Here is a 21559-nt window from a genome sequence, read left to right as displayed (position 1 = left end):
GGAAAAAAAAACTGTAAAAATAATTGCTTCTCCACAAAATCCTGAAATATTTTTCTTGCAGGCATTGGCTTCTATCTCAATCCACCCACAGGCCTTCTGTTTCCCATTACTACTGTTAATTTCCCATTTAGCTGAAGAAGTGAAAGGCTGGAGTAGTAAACATCCTTTTAAAAAATCACAGCCATTTCCTGTAATTTCATGGCTCTTAAGGCTAAGAACCATTCTCCTAAAGGTTTTCATTTTTAATCCTAAGTATCAAACAAATTCATGGCTTTTCATTGACTACAAAATGTGGAATACTTCAGAATGCAACATGCAGAGAACCAGATGGACAGGACATAAGCATGACAAGAGGAAGATCATATCTATGTTAGTTAATAGACACGTAAAATTCCATTCTAATGGAATTTTTGTTCTATTGGAAGAACATCTCTGAAAAATTGGGGTGTGATATAAGGCTTATGTATGTAAATATGCAGACTGTGTATAGTGTTTTTTTTAAATCACTTGTCAGTGTCTATATTTTTGTATCACACAATCAGCATGAATGGCAGTTTCTACTATAATGTTCTACCCCCAAAGTTTGTATTGATCATAAAGAGGATGGAAAACATCATTGCACTTAGCTGCACTTAGTTATGTGCATGAATCTTAACATACAAATATAACCATGCCTTTCATGTTATAGTTCAACACTGAAAATGCATTTGGGTAACGTATGTACCCATTATACCATCACTCCAGTTGAAATGGCACATGCCACCATTAGAATTATCACAACTAATGCAGATTTGTAATTTCACATTCTTGTTTCTGGTAGGCCTTGCCTATTTCTATTCCTTCTATTTTAGATGCTTGCTGGAGAAATGCTAACAACAAAGCTTACTTAAAACAGGGCTTCTTTCTCTTGTCACCCTCCCCACACTCAAAGGTACTCAAAGATGTTTTGGAGCTGTTTAGATAATAAAAGGCTTCTGGCTTCAGTAAAAAGAGAAAGAATGCTCTGTTGAGAAGGCTTTAACTCAACATGAAGATTCATGGGAAGGGCAGTAAAGTAAAATGACATGAAAAGGAGAAAAGAGTGCACAACCAAATTAGGAATGCCAAATTACTAATAATTATTGAGCACATATAAGTGCCAGTTTGGCACTGTAAAGAGGCAGACAAAGAATGAGCTACTTAATAAATAGATGCCTGGCCATTATAAAGGTGAACGAAAGGAGGCGTGCATGATAATTCTACATTACTGGCAAAGGACAGGCAGCATTCTCAGCTATCCCATATGATACTTTTCACTTTACTTAGGCTTTTCGTTTGTTTGTTTGTTTGTTTGATAATTAGGGAGTTCTTTATAGATATACTCTTGTAGCAGTGGTGAAATTCATTTTTTTACTACTGGTTCTATGGGCATGGCTTGGCAGACATGGCAGGGGAAGGATACTGCAAAATCTCCATTCCCACCCCACTCCAGGAGAAGGATACTGCAAAATCCCCATTCACTCCTGGGGGAAGGATATTGCAAAATGTCAATTCCCATCCCACTCTGCGGCCAGCAGGTTCTCCAAACTACTCAAAATTTCTAGTTCTCTAGAACCTGCTGAATTTCACCCCTGCCTTGCAGCTCTCATTCAAAACATAAGAGCTTGATTTAAAAATGATTGAGTCAGTGGTTGGTTCCGGATCCCATTGCATCCAGTACAGTGCAACGGGCCTGGGCATCCACCATATGCATGCGCACAGCATGTGCATGCGTACTTACTGCCCACGATGCTCCAGCTGCTTGGCGGAGCATCGTGCAGGCAACGTACGCTCTGTGCCCGTAAGCCTCAATCGGCTCAAATACAGGTGGGGAGGGTGGGCAGGCAGGCAGGCCCTCCGGAGCACCGTACCAGAACAGTACCTGTGCTCCCAGAAGGCACCGGTACGCCTGTACCAGGGCGTACTGGTTGTATCCCACCACTGGATTGAGTCCTCATGGCATCTGATAGAATCATGTGGGAAAATACTGTATAGAAAACGTAAGTGTGTGTGTGTGTTCATGTGTCATACATAGGTTTAAATGTGGTTTATAAAAAATTACAACAGCTTAGTTCACAAATAATATTCAGTCACAAACAATGGTTTATATAATACTAATTCATAAATCTTTATGACTAGATTCAAGAATATACTAAGCCAGTGATGACTAACCTTTTTTGGATTGCGTGTCAAAAGCAGGGGGAGCGCAGGGGGTCATGCACGGGTGTGTCTTACCCATAATGCTATGTGCACTCCCCTCCCACTTTTGGGTCACTTTTTTCACCCTCCCCAGAGGCTTTCTAGGAGCCCCCTCCCCCCCCGAAGGCCCTCCGGAGGGCAAAAAACGGCACTATGGACAAACCAGAAGTCACCATTCCCAAACTTCCAGGTTGCTCGTACGGCCGTTTTTCTCCTTTAGGAGGCTTCCCTGAAGCCTCCAGAGGGCGAAAAACGGCCAAAAAAGAAGGACGAAGTCAGCTGGCAAGCATGCGCATGTGCGTTGGAGCTGACAGGGCAACGTCTGGTGTGCCCTAACAAATGGCTCGGCTTGTCACCTGTGAACACGTGCCATAGGTTTGCCATCACGGTACTAAGCCAAAATATCAAGTCACATTATGACTTAATGCGATGTATGAATCCAGTGTACGTACGTATTTTTGCAAGGAGCATTCAGAACTGACTGGCAATCCTGAAATTACATTGTTAAGTACTTATAAATAATGTGAAAGACAAAAGAATACCAAGTAGAAATCTATTTTTTGCTTTATTGATTAAACAAAGCTTTTAAGTCTGTGGATCACAGCAAATTATGGGTAAGCTACCTCATCTGCTTACTAAAGAAATTTTATGATGTCCAGGCAGCAATAATTAAAACAGAATATAGAGGAACTAGCAGGTTCAAAATGTAAAAATAATGCACCAACACTATATTTATTTAATGTACAGTATGTGAAGACTATGTAATAGAAAGTGCTTCTCTTGATTAAAATCAAGCAAAATTTGAATAAAAATTGCTGGAAAAGCTATTTACCTCAGAATTTCTTTTTAATGTGAAAGAAGAGAGAGAATATAGAATAATAGAGTTGGAAAGGACCTTGGAGGTCTTCTAATCCAACCCCTACTCAAGGAAAAAACTCTATACCATTTCGGATAAATGATTGTCCAGTCTTTTTCTGAAAGCCTCCAGTGATAGAGTACCCACAACTTCTGAAAGTAAGATGCAAAAGCCTCTCTCAATAAAGGGGAATATTTATAGCTCATGGTTGAAATGAGGGGACCTTAGTGCTCTCTGACCTTAGTTGTTTTCTTGCAGATATTTTATTACCTATAAATATTTATGTTACCTAGTTTGCTAATGAAACATCTGCAAGAAAACAACTAAGCTCAGAGAGCACCAAGGACCTCTCAGTATTAGAAAAAATGTCAACAGCCAAAGCATATATAATACAATTATAGGAAGGTGATTTTGCAGTAGTACAACTCTGTTGTCCTAACTCAAAAGATTCTCAAGAAAGGTATAGCCATAATACAAAGAAACAAAGAAAAGCTATGGCAGATCTTAATAAAACATTAAAAGGACAGCAATATCACACTGATAACAGAGATACATATCATCAAACTCTTCTTTTTCAAGTTGAAATATGGGTTTAAAATTGAGCCATCAGAAAGACTAAGCAAACAAAACTGAATTATTTTCAATTGTGATGATGGAGAAAATTATTAACCTGAAGCACTACAAGAATGTAGTAGCAGCCTGCTCATTGTGAGCACTAATAATGAAACTAAACCTTAAATATGTTGTACACTATGTGAAAGCAAGGGTAATAAAGAATGACCCCAATACTTGGAAAAATCAAAGCCAACTGGAAAAAGAGGCCAACAAAAACAAGATGGCTATTTATTATCACAGATAATGCAAGGGTGAGTTTACAGGAATTCATAGAAGCAGTTATGGATAGATATTGCTGATGAAATAGTGTCCTTTGGGTGACAAAGAAGCATGTGTGTAATTAATACATTATTGTAATATTGTATAGAATACAATATTAACCAGCGATGGGATTCACTTACCTTCTCTACCAGTTTGCAAATGTGAGCGTGTTTGCTTTGCTTGCGTGTGCTGCGTCTGCACATGCACACTTCCTTCTGCGCATGCACACCACCTTCTATGCATGCACAGTGCTTGTGCATTATGTCAGGGTGGGTGGGTGGAGCTCCTGCAGCCACCGCTACTGGTTGGCCCGAACTGGAGAGAACTGTCTGAATACCACCTTTGATATTAACATACTAACATAGCCTACAATATTCAGATATTTTTTTAGAAATCCAAGACCTGATAAGACCTGGTTTTTAGATGTTGCCAAACTGATATCCTTTATCACTTATCATGCTATTTGGTAGAGTTGGAAGATAATAGTTCAGCAAGACCTCTCACAGCAAAAACTTCTAACTTTGTGTTTATTTCATTTACTGTAAGCCCGCTTAAATATTATTTTAATACAATGCATAGTGACAACTCAAGCCTTGATTTCCATTAACCAGAGTTCTGAGGTCTCCAGTAGAGAATATAAATAGTGTCTAAGAAGCCCTGTTTCTTAGTTGTGACAAGCACAAATGTGAATCTACAGTTAATTTTAGCAACCTGCTGTCAAACATCCACAATAACAAGCTTCTTAAAATGCTTCTCACCAGTGTCTACTTCTGGTACAAGTAATCCTGGAGATTTCCAGGTGGCAAAGATTTTATCAGGCAGTGGAATTGGATATAAGGAAAGTATATATAAAAAGTATCAGATATGCAAAGACTAAAGGAGAGGTCAAGTTCTTGTATATCCACCAAATCATAGCTGTGTTTTAAAGTGCATCTTGGTGCCCATTCTGGGGAGAAGGAATCTTAAGAGATTTAAATAAAGCCTAAACTGACTTTCACCGATCTGAAATATCTTTCAAGTAGTTTTCTTATAACCAGTTATTAATATTATTATTTATTTACGTACTCCACGTACACTATATACATAAATAATAATAACTGGATAAAAGAAAACTACTTGAAAGATAATTCAGATTGGTCAAAGTCAGTTTAGCAGAAGAAACTTAAGAAAGTTCAGGGTCTCAGATGGACTCTCCCAGTGAATGCAGACTATAGGTAATTCTCGATTTATGACCACTCAAAGTTATGACAGCATTGAAAAAGTACTTCTAAAGAGTCCTCACACTTTTGACTGTTGCAGCGTCCCCACAGTCACATGATCAAAATTAAGGTGACGCCAGGTCTCAAGAGCGACACGTGAAGTTACTTTTGAATAGTTTTTAAAAAAATATTTGACCTATAGACAGAATCTTGCCAGACTAAAGCAACATAACTATAGATATACTCTGTGAACTGCTAGGGGTTGTCTTAGTTCTTTTCCTGCCTGCCAGACTTTCTGAATTCTGTTGCCTCTTTGCCTTCTAAGAAGCAGTCTCTCCCTCCTGGGACTCCAGATTACATTCCACCACAGATGCTTGGGAAACAGTGAGTATTTATGACAGTTGCAGCATCCTGGGGTCATATGATTGCCATTGGTAAGCTTTCCAGGAGGCTTATGACAAGCAATGTCAATGGGGAAAACTGAATTTGCTTAATAATAGCATGATTTGCTTAACAACCATTCATTTAATGACCATGGGGAAAAAGGGTGTAAAGTTGGGCATGACTCACTTAACAGACTCATTATTAATAATGGAAGTTATGGTTCCAATTGAGATTGTACGTTTAGCCACCTTTTGTTCAGCAACCATTCAAAGTTATGGTGACATTGAATGAATGCTACTTACTCCCAGGCTCTGAAGTTACAATGATTGCAGTGCCCTTGCGGCCACCAGATCAAAATTTGGGTGATTGGCATCCACCCACATTTTTGAACATAGGGTGCTTTAACTCCCCCCCCCCACCTTTTCCCCACCCCCAGGATCTCTGTCCTTTTAGCTACCCTGCATAGTATCACTCTGGCAGTAACAATTTTTCCCTATTTCTCTCATCAAAAAGAATCACAAAACATTGCCATAGTCAATATCCAAGTCAATGCACCATAATAAACAAGGTAGTTATATAATATAAATATGAAAGAAAAGCATTGCTTTTATTTGTGGTTCTATGATTTATATGTAATATAATTTTACCCAAAACCTGCTGTTTTGTATTGCAACACTAGATGTCAGTCTTCCAGCACTGTTTACTAGATGCTGCATTATATTTCTCACATTCTAGATTGTTCTTTCATCCAATTCTTCAGACAAACATCAGACAAGGCCTTCTGAAAAGTCTACAAAATAAAGGCCTAATTAGAGCTTTTAAGACTGGCATCCCAATTCAGAATATATTTGTTGCCAAATCAGCTTCCATCCAGCTTCCATTTGTTCCAAACTATAGTCTTTGTTAAAGAACCCTGGAAGAATCATATTATGTATTAAAAATATTCTTAAGACTTGGATTTAATTAAAATCATGACATCTCTATTTCAAATAACCCTTTCAATATCATCCTCTGTGTTCTTTGATATAATCAGCACAGTAGTGTACCATTTTTGTAGGTAGACAAAAATCTCTTATCTAAAGTAATGGAAATTGCAAATTATTAAGCATAAATCCATGTTAAAGAGTCAAATTATTACTAGTCATTTCCTTTGTCAGATAACTTTGGAAAATGTAGTTCTATGAAGAGAAATTGAGGATTATGTCATAATCCCCAGTTCTTCTTCACACAACTACATCTTTGAATAATATCAGATGAGTTAACATTAAATGTATCAATACAATAATACAATACAATAACAGAGTTGGGAGGGACCTTGGAGGTCTTCTAGTCCAACCCCCTGCCTAGGCAGGAAACCCTATGCCATTTCAGACAAATGGCTATCCAGCATCTTCTTAAAGACTTCCAGTGTTGGGGCATTCACAAGCTGTTCCACTGATTAATTGTTCTAACTGTCAGGAAATTTCTCCTCAGTTCTAAGTTGCTTCTCTCCTTGATTAGTTTCCACCCATTGCTTCTTGTTCTACCCTCAGGTGCCTTGGAAAATAGTTTGACTCCCTCCTCTTTGTGGCAACCCCTGAGATATTGGAACACTGCTATCATGTCTCCCCTAGTCCTTCTTTTCATTAAACTAGACATACCCAGTTCCTGCAACCATTCTTCATATGTTTTAGTCTCCAGTCCCCTAATCATCTTTGTTGCTCTTCTCTGCACTCTTTCTAGAGTCTACACATCTTTTCTACATCGTGGTGACCAAAACTGAATGCAGTATTCCAAGTGTGGCCTTACCAATAAAGTGGTATTAACACTTCACGTGATCTTGATTCTATCCCTCTGTTTATATAGCCTAGAACTGTGTTGGCTTTTGTGGCAGCTGTTGCACACTGCTGGCTCATATTTAAATGGTTGTCCACTAGGGCTCCAAGATCCCTTTCACAGTTACTACTGTTGAGCAAGGTACCACCTATACTGTACCTGTGCATTTCATTTTTGTTGCCTGTAGAACCTTACTTTTTTCACCACTGAATTTCATTTTATTAGATAGTGCCCAGTGTTCAAGTTTGTCAAGATCCTTCTGTATCTTTAGCCTATCTTCTGGAGTGTTGGCTATTCCTGCCAACTTGGTGTCATCTGTAAATTTGATGAGTTCCCCATTTATTCCCTTATCTAAATCATTGATGAAGATGTTGAAGAGTACTGGGCCTAAAATAGAGCCTTCGGGTATTCCACTGCATACTTCCCTCCATGAAGATGCAGTTGAGCCGAGGTGGCACAGTGGTTAAATGTAGCACTGCAGGCTACTTCAGCTGACTGCAGTTCTGCAGGTCAGCTGTTCAAATCTCACTGACTCAGGGTTGACTCAGCCTTCCATCCTTCCGAGGTGGGTAAAATGAGGACCTGGATTGTTGCTGGGGGCAATATGCTGACTCTGTAAACCGCTTAGAGAGGGCTGAAAGCCCTATGAAGCGGTATATAAGTCTAATTGCTATTGCTACTGCTAGTTCCATTGAGGACTTCACGTTGAGTGTGGTTGGTCAGCCAGTTACAAATCCATCTGGTGGTGATGCTGTCTACCCCACATTCTTCTACTTTATCTAGTAGTAGGTTATGGTGTACCTTATCAAATGCCTTACTGAAGTCCAAGTCATTTATATCAACAGCATTCCTCTAGTCTACTAATTTTGTCACTTTGTCAAAGAATGCAATAAGATTAGTCTGGCATGATCTGTTTTTGACAAACCCATGTTGGCTTTTGGCTATTACTTTGTTTGCTTCTAGGTGTCCGCTAATTCGTTGCTTGATTATCTTTTCCAGAATCTTTCCTGGTATTGAGATCAGGCTGATAGGTCTATAGTTTCTTGGATCTATTTTTTTCTTTTTTTGAAGATGGGAACCACATCAGCTCTTTTCCAGTCCTCTGGTAGTTCCCTGGTGCTCCAGGATCTCTGAAAGATATAGTTCAGTGGTTCTGAGATCTCGTCTGCCAGTTCCTTCAGAACCCTGGGGTGTAATCCATCCGGTCCTGGTGATTTTAACTCGTCTAGGGTAGACAGGTGCTCACTTACCATTTTCTTCCCTATTTCAACTTGTGTTCCTAATCTGATTTTTATGGTGCTGTTTTTGATAGGTTGGGACTGTTTTATCCCTTTGTGTAAAGACAGATGCAAAACATGAGTTAAATAGTTCTGCTTTCTCCCTGTTGCTTGTCACCTTCTTGCCACTTTCTCCCAGAAATGGACCAATTGTTTCCTTAACCTTTTTCTTGTTTTTAACATGTTGGAAGAAGCTTTTTTTGTTATTTTTTATTTTTTTGGCAAGCCTTTCTTCATTGTGAGCCTTAGCTTTCCTCACTTCATCTTTACATGCCCGGGCGATTTGCTGATATTCTGCCTTAGTTATGTCCCCCCCCCTTCCACTTTTTATACTTATCTTTTTTGTCTTTTAATTTGTCAGAGAGTTCTTTATGCAGCCATGCATAAAGATCCGGGTATTAGACAGTTTGAGGACTTGATGAGTTATTTTGCTACTCGAGGCAAGGATGATACCCTCAGGCTATTCCACATATTGAAACAACCGAACTGGAAGATGAATTTTTTTTCACCCTGGGTCAGCATCCTCTACCACAGGGGTCCCCAAACCCCAGTCCGTGGACTGGCATTGGGCCACAGTATGCCAGAAACGGGGCCACTCAATCAAGTGAAGCCCATCTGTGAGATGCAGACAGCATGTGAAACCATACCCCCTGCAGTCTGTGGAAAAACCTGTCTCCACAGAACCGGTCCCTGGTGCCCAAAAGGTTGGGGGCCTCTGCTCTACTATATAATACTTTACCAATTCTGTACTGTATATTTCCCTCTCACTCTGCCAAATGGTTAGGACCTATCCGGATAGCCATGAAAAGGGAAGTCAGGAACTAAAGCTGGGAATCAGAATCTAAGACTAAGGTGAAGTGCATTAGAACAAGTTACACCACCGTTATCCAGGCAGGGTCCCAGGTCAAAAACAAGTAGCTTTTAAACCTCCCCTGTTCAAATGAGACTACTTCAGTGAGCAGAAGAAAATCAGAGGCTACATCAATGGTGGGTTTCCTTTTTTTTAATTACCGGTTCACTCGTGTTTGTGTACGTGCAATGCTTCTGCGCATGCACAGAAGCATTCGGGTGGGTGGGCGGAGCCTCCCACCACCACTACTACCGGTTCGCCCGATCCATGCCGAACCGGGAGAAACCCACTTCTGGGCTACATGTAGATGCTCCAGTCTCCAGAAGACACCCCAAGCTGCAGTTTTGCAGATCACTATGGGGGAAGGAAAACTACTAGTAAGTTTCACTTCTAGTAAAATTGGTAGTACTCTGACTACCAGTGATAGAACTGGTAGTACAAATAGTGCTTGTGACATTTTCACAGAATGGAGATTTCAAACAGCTTGTTAGAATAATGGCACTGAAGTCTTTTCCAAGGGAAACTCTGATATTGTGACTCCTTGGTTATGGCACAGTAGATCCTTGAGCTCTTTTGCCAATGTTTCTGTATTGGACTGTAGAAAAATAAAGTGGGGTGGGTGGGCAGGGGGAGAGAGACTCACCCCAACGGCTTGTGATCATCCTTCCTGCCTTCCTATTGACTTTGCTTGGAGGAAGTCAGCAAGGAAGGTAGCAAATAGTGTTCATGTGATTATGGGATGCTTTAACTTAAGAGACTTATGTGCAAGTTGATTGCCATCCAAATTTTGTTACCCAAACTTTCAGTACCATCATAATTGTGGTGGACGTTGAAAAATGGTCTTAATTCAAGGACTATCTATACTGAGCCACACCATACCTCCTTAGCCCTTGTGTTCTTAGCTCAGCCAGAATATCTCTAGCCTCCCACATGAATTGTGCTGAATACTAGTAAGTGTCCTTATAGTGTGAGATAACATCCTTTTTATGTCACCCGTTATATCTTGGTAAAATGTGAGAAAGATAATAAATAAAATGTTTTGCTTTGGGAATTTTTGAGAAGATTCTTTTAACATACATCCCCTCTTCTATTCTGAAAATAGTGGATTTATTTAATAAGTATTGAAATAAATTACATTTAAATATCTAATAAATAAATACATTAAGAATACATAAATATATGAGAACCAGTTTGGTCTTGTAGTTAAAGACACCAGGCTAGAAAATGGAACCCCCATGAATTTAAGTGCCTTTTTAGCCCTGAAAGCAGTTGGTGATCTTGGACCAGTCACTCTCTTGGCCCAATGTACTTCACAAGATGGTTGTGGGAAAAATAGGAGGCGGAAGATATGTTTGATATGTTTGTTTCATTGACTATTTGTAAGAATGATAAAGGCAATCAGTCCATCCATCCATCCATCCATCCATCCATATTAATCATGTGCCCTGTGGTGTGCCAGGTGGGAACAGTCTGTTTCCTGGGTACAGAGACAATAAGGGTTTGCTGTTGAATATGATGTGGAAGCTAGCAGAGCTGGGGCACTGCTACTGATATGCTGATTAGATGTTTGGCAGTGCATCTAGATAGAGGAAAGGATTTTGATCACTATCCCCTACTGTTTTCTTAGTACCAATTTTCAAAAATGGTTTGCCATTGCCTTCTTCTAAGCACTGGCTTCATCTCCTAGTTTCTAGTTTGGTGCCTTTAACCATTTATCAAACTGGCTCTTAGTAATAGAGGAAGGTGCTTTTTTAAAACCATCTGCTGCGGGTGGCAAATATGCTAGGTACACCACTGTTTATGACAACATTGGCTGAAATATAATTTTTGGAAGCTGCTGATACCATCTCATACATGGGGGTCAAAGTTGCCCTGTCATGTTGTCGTCACGTGACGTTTCCCAATGTTTTTCCTCTTTGTGGAGCTGATGTAGGCGTGGCCTGTGCGTGACATATCTGGCCTGCAGGCCACCAGTTTGATACCCCTGATTTTTAATGCTTTTTAAATGGACACTGTCTCCCTCTTTTGTGCAGTAGTACTAATGTCAAGGAAGCTAATCTTTTTCCAACCCAGTTTGTCCTCTACTTACAATCATTATTTAGTGATTGTTTGAACTTACAACAGCACTGAAACAAGTGACTTCTGACCAGTCCTCACACTTACATCTAGCATCCCCACACGGTCATATAATCAAAATCTGAGTGCTTCACAATCAGCATGTTGTTATGGTAGTTGCAGTGTCCTGGGGTCATGTGATCACCATTTGCAACTTATCCAGCTGGCTTCCAACAAGTGCAGTCAGTGAGAGAAGCCAGATTCGCTCAACAACCGTGTGAGTCACTGAAATACAATGATTTGCATAATAACCATGGGAAAAAATAATGTATGATTTTATATACCTCAAAGATGTGGAAACAAAACCTTACTGGTTGCACCTCACTTAGCAACCATGTTTCATAGCAATGGAACTACCTGTAAATCAAAATTAGTTAAGTGACAACTATAGCAGACATCCTTAATTCCATAACTCTACTCATTAAGAGAAATATACACCTCTGTTATTTACCTACCTATCCACCTGCCCACCTACCTGTGTCATAATAGGATTCCCAGCAGTTTTCTGTAAGTTAGGAATAAAGTCTCTCATGTCGCGTTATGTTCGGAAACAGACAGAAGCTATTTTTGGCACCGTTTTTGTCTTATTCCTCACTGCCATCATCTATTCTTGTCTGCATGGTAATTGGCCTGGATGGTTATAGCATCTAATAAAACTTTCCATGTCTTTGAGGCATCATGAAATCAGACATTACGTCATGGCATCCTGGAGAAACTTGAATGATTTTGCTGCAGTTCTACAGCAATGAGAACAATTGAGTTCAAGAATAACATGGGCAAAATTAGAAAGGCAAATGAAGACTAGCAACAACATTTGAAACAAGATATTTGCAAAGAATATTAAAATTTATAGAAAATTTTAAATGATTTAATGTGAAATGAAACACCCTTTTAACAATGTCCTGAAATTTCTGAGAGCTACTAAAGAAGCTGAACATAATACAAGCAAATCAAAGGTGAACATTATTTGGAATTATTTTTTGGTAGATTGTCTCTTGGAAACATGTAGGCCATTGTTTCTGGAAAGAATAACAGTAGGATCTGTAAGCCAATCTTATTTCTCCCATTTGTTTAGCAGTGAAATATTATCCTGTTTTCTGATGGGCCTTTGGGGACACACAGCAATGAAAACAAGATGATTCAGTTCCCATAAGAATTTGTCCATCTGTTCTTAGCTGTGTTTCATTCTTCCGGCCATATTACAGCATGCCTGCATGAATATGGACTAAAACAATGTGTGAACTGGGCAATTGATGGAAATAACTAACAACAATTCATGTTGTCATGGAAGCATATTTTTTTTTGAGTGATATATTCTTTTATATCAGGCATGTTTAAACTGAGGTCCCAGTGCCATATGCCCTTCAGTGGTTGCCATTTTGATGTGAGGTAATTTTGTTGTATGGGAAATTATCATTTAACTACAGATGGTACTCAACTTACAACCACAATTGAGTCCAAAATTTATGTTGCTAAGTGAGACATTTGATAAGTGATTTTACGACCTTTCTTGCCATAGTTGTTAAGTGAATCACTGCATTTGTTAAATTAGTCACAAGGTTGTTAAGTGAATTTGCCTTCCCCAATGACTTTGGTTGTCAGAAAGTCGCAAAAGGTATGACCTCACAACACTGCAGTCGTCATCAATGTGAATCAGTTGCCAAGTGTCTGAATTTTGACCATGTGACTGTAGGGATGCTGCAACAGTTGTAGGTGTGAAAAATTGCATGAGTCACTTTTTTCAGTGCCATTGTAATTGAATGGTTATTAAATGAGCTGTTGTAAGTCGAGGACTACCTCTACTTTCAAACTGTAAATTTACTTTTAATTCAATTACATTTAAAAAATAATTTGCCCAACCCACTATCTTGTCCTACCTTGCTTAATTTTTAGAGTCTAGTACCATGTTTTTTAACCTTAGCAGCTTTAAGAAGAGTGGACTGCAACTTCCAGAATTCCACAGCCAGCTTTGCTGGCTGTGGAATTCTGGGAGTTGAAGTCCACCCATCTTAAAGCTGCTAAGGTTAAGAAACACTGGTCTAGTACAAGGATGTCAAACTCAAGGCCCGCAGGCCATGCCCACACCTGATTTAGTGAAGGGGAGAGAAATTGCGATATGCCACCGTGACGATGCACGTTTGACACCCTGGTGTAGTGCATTACATGTCTTTCACTAGTTCTTAGAAATTATGACAAATATTGTGCCTTCTGCCATCTGTATACATATCTACATCATATATATGCACCATGCCATATAGAAATATATGGTATGTATTATATATGATGGCAACATCACAGAACTACTGCTAGATTTAGGTTATGCCTAAATGTTCAGTGTTTTCCTGGATTATTATCATCCCATTTTGTCACTGGTTTTTACTAAGGCTTATGCTTCATATAGTTATTTTAGAAAATTAACTGCTATTGTCAATATTTGATAGTCAAGAAATTGGCCAATGTGGCCTGCTCCTGATTTATTTGAACTGACACAGCCTTCACAGTCAGCACATTTTTGTGCAATTGCCTCGGTGTAACAATTCAGTAGTCCATTCAAATAGTCCATTGCTGCAGTTTAACAAAATTAATGAAATGAGATATGCAGTACAACCTTATGCAAAGTGTATATTAAAATTACAGTCCTAAGTACTCTTCCTACTGTAGAGATTGGCAATCTTTTCAGACAGCAGTTGCACCACATACAGTATTTTTGGGATAGTATGTGCTTATTTTCCTGACTACAAATTCTGTAACTTCCCATTTCTGTTTCAAAATGCGAATGCTGCACAAACATCCCTATAAAAATTCATACATATCTAATACATAATACATTTATGCATGGCCCTTTCTGAGTATTTGAAAGTAATGCCCTCTACTCTCATGCATACTTGCTTTAACTTAATAAATGTATCTTTATGTGTTTTCCAGTTTAATACAGGGAGGTCTCGACTTACAACAGTTCATTTTGTGGCCATTCAAAGTTACAACAGCACTGAAAAAAGTTACTTATGACCATTTTTCACACTTATGACCGTTGCAGCATCCCAGTGGACATGTGATCAAAATTTAGACACTTGGCAACTGGGTCATATTTATGATGGTTCCAGTGTCCCCAGGAACATGTAATCCCGTTTTGCAACCTTCTGACAAGTCGAGTCAATCTGACAAGCTAGATTCATTTAACAATCATGTCACTATCTTAACTGCAGTGATTCACTTTACAACTGTGGCAAAAAAGGTGGTAAAAATGGGGTATAGCTCACTTAACAAATGTGTTGCTTAGGAACATAAATGTTGGGCTCAATAGTGGTCGTAAGTCAAGGACTACCTGTGTAGACATTGGGGAAGGGATTGTATTCCATTCCAGTTTGCGTAATGGTTTGTGAAGTGCATTTTTGATAACTTTGCAAAGAAATGTGTACCAAGCAAATCTACATCCCTCTTTCCAAGTAAATATACGTATATTTCCATCTATACTAACTAGACAGAGGAGGCATATCAAAACTTTAAAGACATAAAATATTCTCACTCCCCACTTCCTCACCTTCTTTGTACTGTTTCATATGGCCCTACTGTTTTGTCCCAAAGGTGCTTTCTTTCAAAAGGCAACTGGATTTTCTCTCATCCAAGAAGTGAAGCATCTTCTAGCAAAACAAGAAAGTCCAGTTGCCTTTTGAAAGAAAACACCTTTAGGACAACCATCACCTGGATGATTGAGAATCACTCAATCATCCAGGTCATGACACCACTATTTTGTTGGCCATTGAAGTCGCTGGCCTGGGAAACAGGAGAGGAGTGGTCAATCCTAAGTAATGAAGCAACTCTTGGGGCTGTATTTTAATTGATATGTTTTATAGAGCTGTCTGCTTTCAAAATGATTCAGAGGAAATCCTCTTCATTAAAGAAGCACTGTCCTTTTTCAGGCTTTTATGTGAGCCTGGAAAAATGAAGCAGTTTGAAATCAATTCAATGACTGTTGAAGGAATAAAGAACAAACAAAATGAGTATGTGCTTAATGGAGATGGAGTAGCATTGAAGCCACTGATTGTGTAGGTGAATTGAAATTGGTCCAAGACACATTGTTCAGTTTAGTTCAGTGATTGGAGCTATTGTGAATGGCTGTTTGAAACAACAGGTCCTGTGATGGTTCTACATATATTTTTTTTTCTTCTGTAAGCTTTTTAATAAAAAAAACAATAAAATAAAATGCAGACCTAATTGGAAAGATTGGAAAGATAGTGACTGTGAGGACATAAAATAGGGTGATCTAAAAAAAAGGAGCCCTTATTCTGTGTTATCTGTTTCTTCCTCTTTAAATAAATGCTGAATGAAAGAATCCAGTTTAAAAAATGGCTTAAGGCAAAGGTCAACATCATTCTATTTAAAAAGATCTGTTTTTTAAAAAAATTAAGACAGCAGGTTACTAATTCTCACCAGATTTTAACATTATCCTAAAATATTCTTTTTCCAAACTTCATGAGATCTTGCATGAGAACGTCTACGACATCATAAGCAAATTTATTTATTATTAATCAAATTATTATAGTCATGAGATTTTATAAACTTACATACTAGATTTCAGCAATCTCATACAATTTTGAGTGACTACAATGATGAGTCCTAGCTTAAAATATTTGGAGCAGGAACTCTCAAACCCATTGTAAAGTGTTGCCCATACCAATAGAAAAGCAGCATACGTCAGCATAAGAACTCAAAGGCAGTCATGACCTACAGAAGTGCCTAGGTAGGCTTTGTAAATAATCATGGCTTCTTTTGTGGCAAGAATAGTAAAAACACCAGAAATTTATAGCTCCTCCATTTTGTATTTAACTACAAACATACGGACATATGGTAGGAAGTATAAGGCAGTACCTACCTCATAGCGAAAGTAGCTCTTAGGAAACATAATCAAATAAGCTTCATATTCCTGTCACTTTGATGGACATCAACCATCCAGATGCAATGTGGAGATCTATTAATTTTGGTATACTCCTGAGAGTATGGATAGAGAGCAACCTTTTCACTTTGAGCTCTTCCTAAGTGACTTCCATGTTTCAGCTATACACAGTCTTCTGCTTTTGCACAAATTTTGCAAGGATGGATGAAAAAAGTGAGTTTTTTTGAGCCATGTCCAAGAGCAACTATCTCTTTTTATAAAGCTTTTGAAGAAATATGGCTTGCCATATCAATATTTAACCTTTATGTGTTTGTCTGGTGAAAGATAGTACAGATGGCAAGGAAGGAAGGATGTGATGATTTCCAGAGTACCCCTTGAACTCTTTTCAAGGACTTTCCATTCAGACACCTGCCAGTTTTCTCCTCTTACCTTTTAAAAAAAAATGTTTTGTTTTTTCATTCCAAAGCATGAGCAGGACATAACATTCACGTTATCTAGGTTTTCCATTATCTATGGGCATTGGAATGCCAGGAATCCAGCACTGGACTTCACACGTACTTCATCACAGTAAATCTAACAAACTCATTTCTTCAATTTAGCTGACTTCCTCAAAACTGCAAACAAAATAAGCAGGATAATAAAGAAATGATAGCAACGATACCAATGTCAAAAGAATATTTATTTCCTGATATTTTAATTTGACAGGACACAGTGTTATATATCCAGTAGCTAAGAGCAAGTACTAATGTCATATGATGATGCAGATCTTGTAATATCTGGCTTTATATTCTCTCTCTAAACAGATTATAAATGGCAAGGTGCATACATTCTTTTTGCAAGCTTCAGATTGCCAGCAAGGAATTTATGTGATCTCTTAAGATTGCAAATCAGTTTTAGCTATTTCCAGTCCTGACAATGTATCTATTATTTTTGCTTCAGTGGAGAAGACAGCTCTAGATTTACAAAGAAATGGGCACCCCAATTTATGCTCTCCGCTGAAATGAACTTTAAAAAATTGTTTACCTTTGAGTTCTATCACAGTATGTGCAGCCTTATAAGTTTGAAACCATGTATCTATCCTGGTGAAGTTCTATATTTTTTTACTTCGTTAAAACATTTATTTAGCCACCCATCTTGAATGAAAATCTGAATGGTTTACAAACTCTTGTTATAGGTGATCGGTTTCTTACACATAGTGGATGCTTATCTTAATATTGTGTAACTCTACATAATCATTAAAATTGGGATTAGCTTTTCCACTGAGGCCCAATTAATAATGTGATGTTTTATGGATTTGCATCATCCTTATAAACAAACCTATAAAGTTATAGGTTTAATGCTACTACGATTAGTATTTCTAATTAACTTGCTGTCAGAAAAAGCTCAAAGACATTTTGCTGCCTGAATTGAAGACCAAGATGTACCTACCTCCTCATTCTATGTACAAAAAGTAATTGAACTAGCAGTTGAATCTTACTTCAATAGGTCTGATGAAACAGTTATCTTGATTGGATTTGACAATGGTAGATAGGCTTGGAACAAAAGGCAGCAAATGCAGCCTATATAGTTTTTTTCTCCCAGCATGCATAATTCTGTTTTTTTCTGTTCCAGTCAGCCCTTGACACTTGAGACAGTTCTCCCTCTTAAGAATAATTTTAAATTCATCCATATGCTAGTCCATATCATTACGGCTGCTGAACTGGTGTTTTTGTAGGATGTAGGATATGCTATATCTTTTCTCTTCCTGGAGTATATTCAGTGTAATTGCTTGATGCTTCCACTCCACAGACCAAAATCTCTGGCAAAGTAATGTCTTCTATGTTCTTAACAAGTTTAAATCTACAGATCCAAACACTTAAAAAAAAATCTCAGGGGACCTCACTCTTCAGAGTACTTTGAAATAACTCAACATGAAAGATAAAGAAAAGCAGATGTGTATGTAAAAGGGTCAGAACGTTTAGACTAAAGAACATAAAAAATATCAGAGTTCTTCCCTATTCCTCTGAGCCATACCCAACAAAACTGTATTATATTAAAACTGCAACATTAAAAGTTTCTTCAGATAACTCTTTTAACAGCAGGCTCTTTGCCAGTTCTTGTGATTGTTATTTTTTCCCATCAGGCCCGCGAAGACATGTGAATGTACCATTTTCCTTGTCTGCTTCCCTTTTTAGTTCTGTGAGAGAGCATATCTTTACATTAAACTATGAATTCATTGACAATGAATGTGGTAGTACCCTGATTTTGCTGGTTTTGTGAAGGAACTATGGGAACATTATGCTACCAGCAATTAGCAGTTTTGATAATTGTCTGCCACATTCTGAATCATCATCACCATGTCTTAAATACTAGCTGTCAATGGGTAGTAGTGGAAGAAAATTATCAGCTGTTCAAATGCTTGTAAACTTACTAAATATATCCGGTTGATCACTGTGGGACACAGAATTCTAGTCATCACCACCATATTTATATGTGCGTGGGTGCATGCTTCCTGTCCGATAGAGAAGAATCAAACCCTACAAAATAAAAGGATAGCATGCCTGTTGTCCTTTGGCCAGTCAGCATTAGAAATTTTAAATGGAGGATGCTTTTCCTGAATGCTGTACATTTAAAATTGAACCCTGAATTTAAGTTCAGGGGCAAAAGAGTTAACAAAGCACACTCATGCAAAATTCCTACTGAATTACAGGATTTCCCTGAAAAATGCTGGGGATTGCTTTATATCAATAACGTCTCCCTTTCACCAACATACTAGTGCTAAACACATGCAGATTAATATTTATTTCTATTTTTCCTTCTGATGGCTAACCCCTGGAAAAGCTTTCTATGAGGTCCATTCAAACAAAATAAAGCTTATTGGGGTTGAGATGTTTTGGTTTATCTAGCAGTGTATTTTGCACACTTCTTCCCCCACTTTAAAGAATAAAATTTTCATTCTGATATTTCAGTATTTAAAATAGATTTCATATTGCAGTGTTTTTTACATCATCTTTGGGCTTTAAAAGGGTCAGAAGTTGAGAAGCTTGTAGTTGAAACTCAGCCGTAAATTTAGACCATATTTTATAAGCTTTTGTTTTTGTAACAGTGTTCAAGAGAGATAGCCCAGAATAATGTATTTTTTTAATTGCTAAAGAAAAAGAATCATCATATCAGTTTTATACCAATATCTTCGTATTCCAGGGAAATATATTTTTACAAGTCCATGTATAGTACATGCAAACATAATATTTAAAAAATTTAATTACTGTATTACACTTAGGCTTCTCAAAAAATTCAAATGCCATAAATACCCTTCCTCAAATTAAAATAGTATTGTTGAGTGGTTCTAGGTCGCTATTTAAAAGAATCAATATCCTGAAGGTAGAGTTCATCTAGGATCAGGGGCAAGCTATTCCATGGTGAGGGGCAACCATTAAGGAAGTCATCTCCTGATACTTGATTTCCCAAGGAACAGGTATCCCCAACATCATCTCCTAGTTAGACCATGGAAAGGGGGCAGATTCTACCTGGACAAAACAAGTAACATGTTTTTAAAGACACTAACAAACAAAGTCTTAGGAAATAAAGACAGAATGCTGGGAAGTCTAGCTCAATATATTTAGCCTAAACAAGTAAAGGTTCAAGAGAATTGTGAAAGAAAATTTCAAATATCTGAAGACTGTCAAAAAACAAGAATCAAGAATCAAGCAGAAATAGAAGCCAACAGATAAATATAGCAAGAAAAACACAGGGGCTTTTTAAACAGAAACTGAATAGCCATTTGTCACTATGGCTGTACGCTTCTCCAACATTGCAGAACCTATGAAGAGGTGTCCATTGTTTTAGCTGATACCTACAGAGCCTTCCTACTCCTTAATTCAATTAGTTACATAGTTATGCTCTATGCTTGTCAACCGATCTTCTTGGTATGGTAGAGAGTGTGCTAAAATACTCTGTCCTTTTCTGTAAGCACAGCCTTTTAAAGCTATGTATTATTTTATTTTGCCTTTTTAAAATAAGGCAATCACACCAGGAGTCCTCGAGTGTGTTGGTTACATATTACAAATCTTGAAAAAGATAAATCATTTTCTATCACAGGACATGAATTGCACAACAGAAGATAAAATGGAACAAGCAACCAATCCCATTTATAATCGATTTACGAAGAATACAATTCAGTTTATCCATGGGGGTATGAGTAACTTTTGGAAAAAGCTTATAATATGTGTAACTTCTTCATGTGGCATGAGCTTTTAAATATACTTTTTCTATTCTTCTCAATTTTTTTTTGCCATCCCGTAAAAGTACTTTCAGTTTTTCTTATTTTTCACTAGCACCACAGGATACCACAGTACTAGATTCCTGAATATGAAGCCTTTGTTCTTTTTTCTGTCAGATGTTTCCATTTCCAAAGTTCAACTCTGGATCTGTTCTCTGTTTCAGACTGCAGAAAAACTAAAATAATTTAATTAAATTCCAGAATTATGAAATAATTGAGTATTGGGCATAAATGTATTGACATTCTCAGAAATTGTGATAAATCTATATTGAGCCTATAGTGAGTGGGTAAAGTAACATACTTTTAAATATTACTGGCTTTTTGATAAAGATATCACATGTTCAGCCTTCCAACTATTTCAGATAATAATTTATTTTTGTTCTTTTTTTTATTCCTTTACTAAACCTAAAATAAAATCCATAGATTCATTAAAATTAAAATTCACCATTAACATTATGTTAGAAGTTACGTTCATTAATATTCCAATTCAGGCTGTTTACACTAAAGTGTAATTTACATATCATACAGAGTACAGTACTGAATAGATACTAGGGATCTGATTATGTATGCTTCCAAGTTTACTAGCACTACAAATTAAAAGATATTATATAGAGGAATGAGAAAACATAAGGTCACATAAGCCTCCATAGGTAATTCCAAATCATGCAATTGCAAAATAAAAAATTCATTTAGAAGCACTATAGAGAAGTAAATCTAATATCTTTTGCTGCCATGGAACTCAGTTGCTGACTTAGATCATGTCAACATAGCTTGTATGTGCATAGGATTTGTGTGAATTCTTTCTTGTTTTTAAGAAC

General features: G+C 37.7%; 1 protein-coding gene across 2 annotated transcripts in view; it reads left to right on the top strand.

The window, feature by feature from the left end:
- Positions 1-21559, top strand: part of ACYP2 (acylphosphatase 2) — a 48803-nt gene that overhangs the window by 24846 nt on the left and 2398 nt on the right. Inside the window, exon 4 of one of the 2 annotated variants that reach the window (XM_087717527.1) lies at positions 62-629. The exons of the other annotated variant lie outside the window; for it this stretch is intronic. Within the exon in view, the coding sequence (XP_087573653.1) occupies positions 62-119 (58 nt within the window). The 3' untranslated portion in view covers positions 120-629. Of the gene's footprint in view, positions 1-61; positions 630-21559 lie in introns of those variants that run through there. 2 annotated transcript variants of the gene reach the window in all.

This window comes from Thamnophis sirtalis, unplaced genomic scaffold (genome assembly GCF_051295495.1).
Source record: "Thamnophis sirtalis isolate CommonGarterSnake01/CBP01778 unplaced genomic scaffold, rThaSir2_p1.2 scaffold_6, whole genome shotgun sequence".
NCBI lineage: Eukaryota > Metazoa > Chordata > Lepidosauria > Squamata > Natricidae > Thamnophis > Thamnophis sirtalis.
The sequence above is the reverse complement of the archived record's forward strand: the minus strand, read 5'-3'. Positions and strand labels throughout refer to the sequence as shown.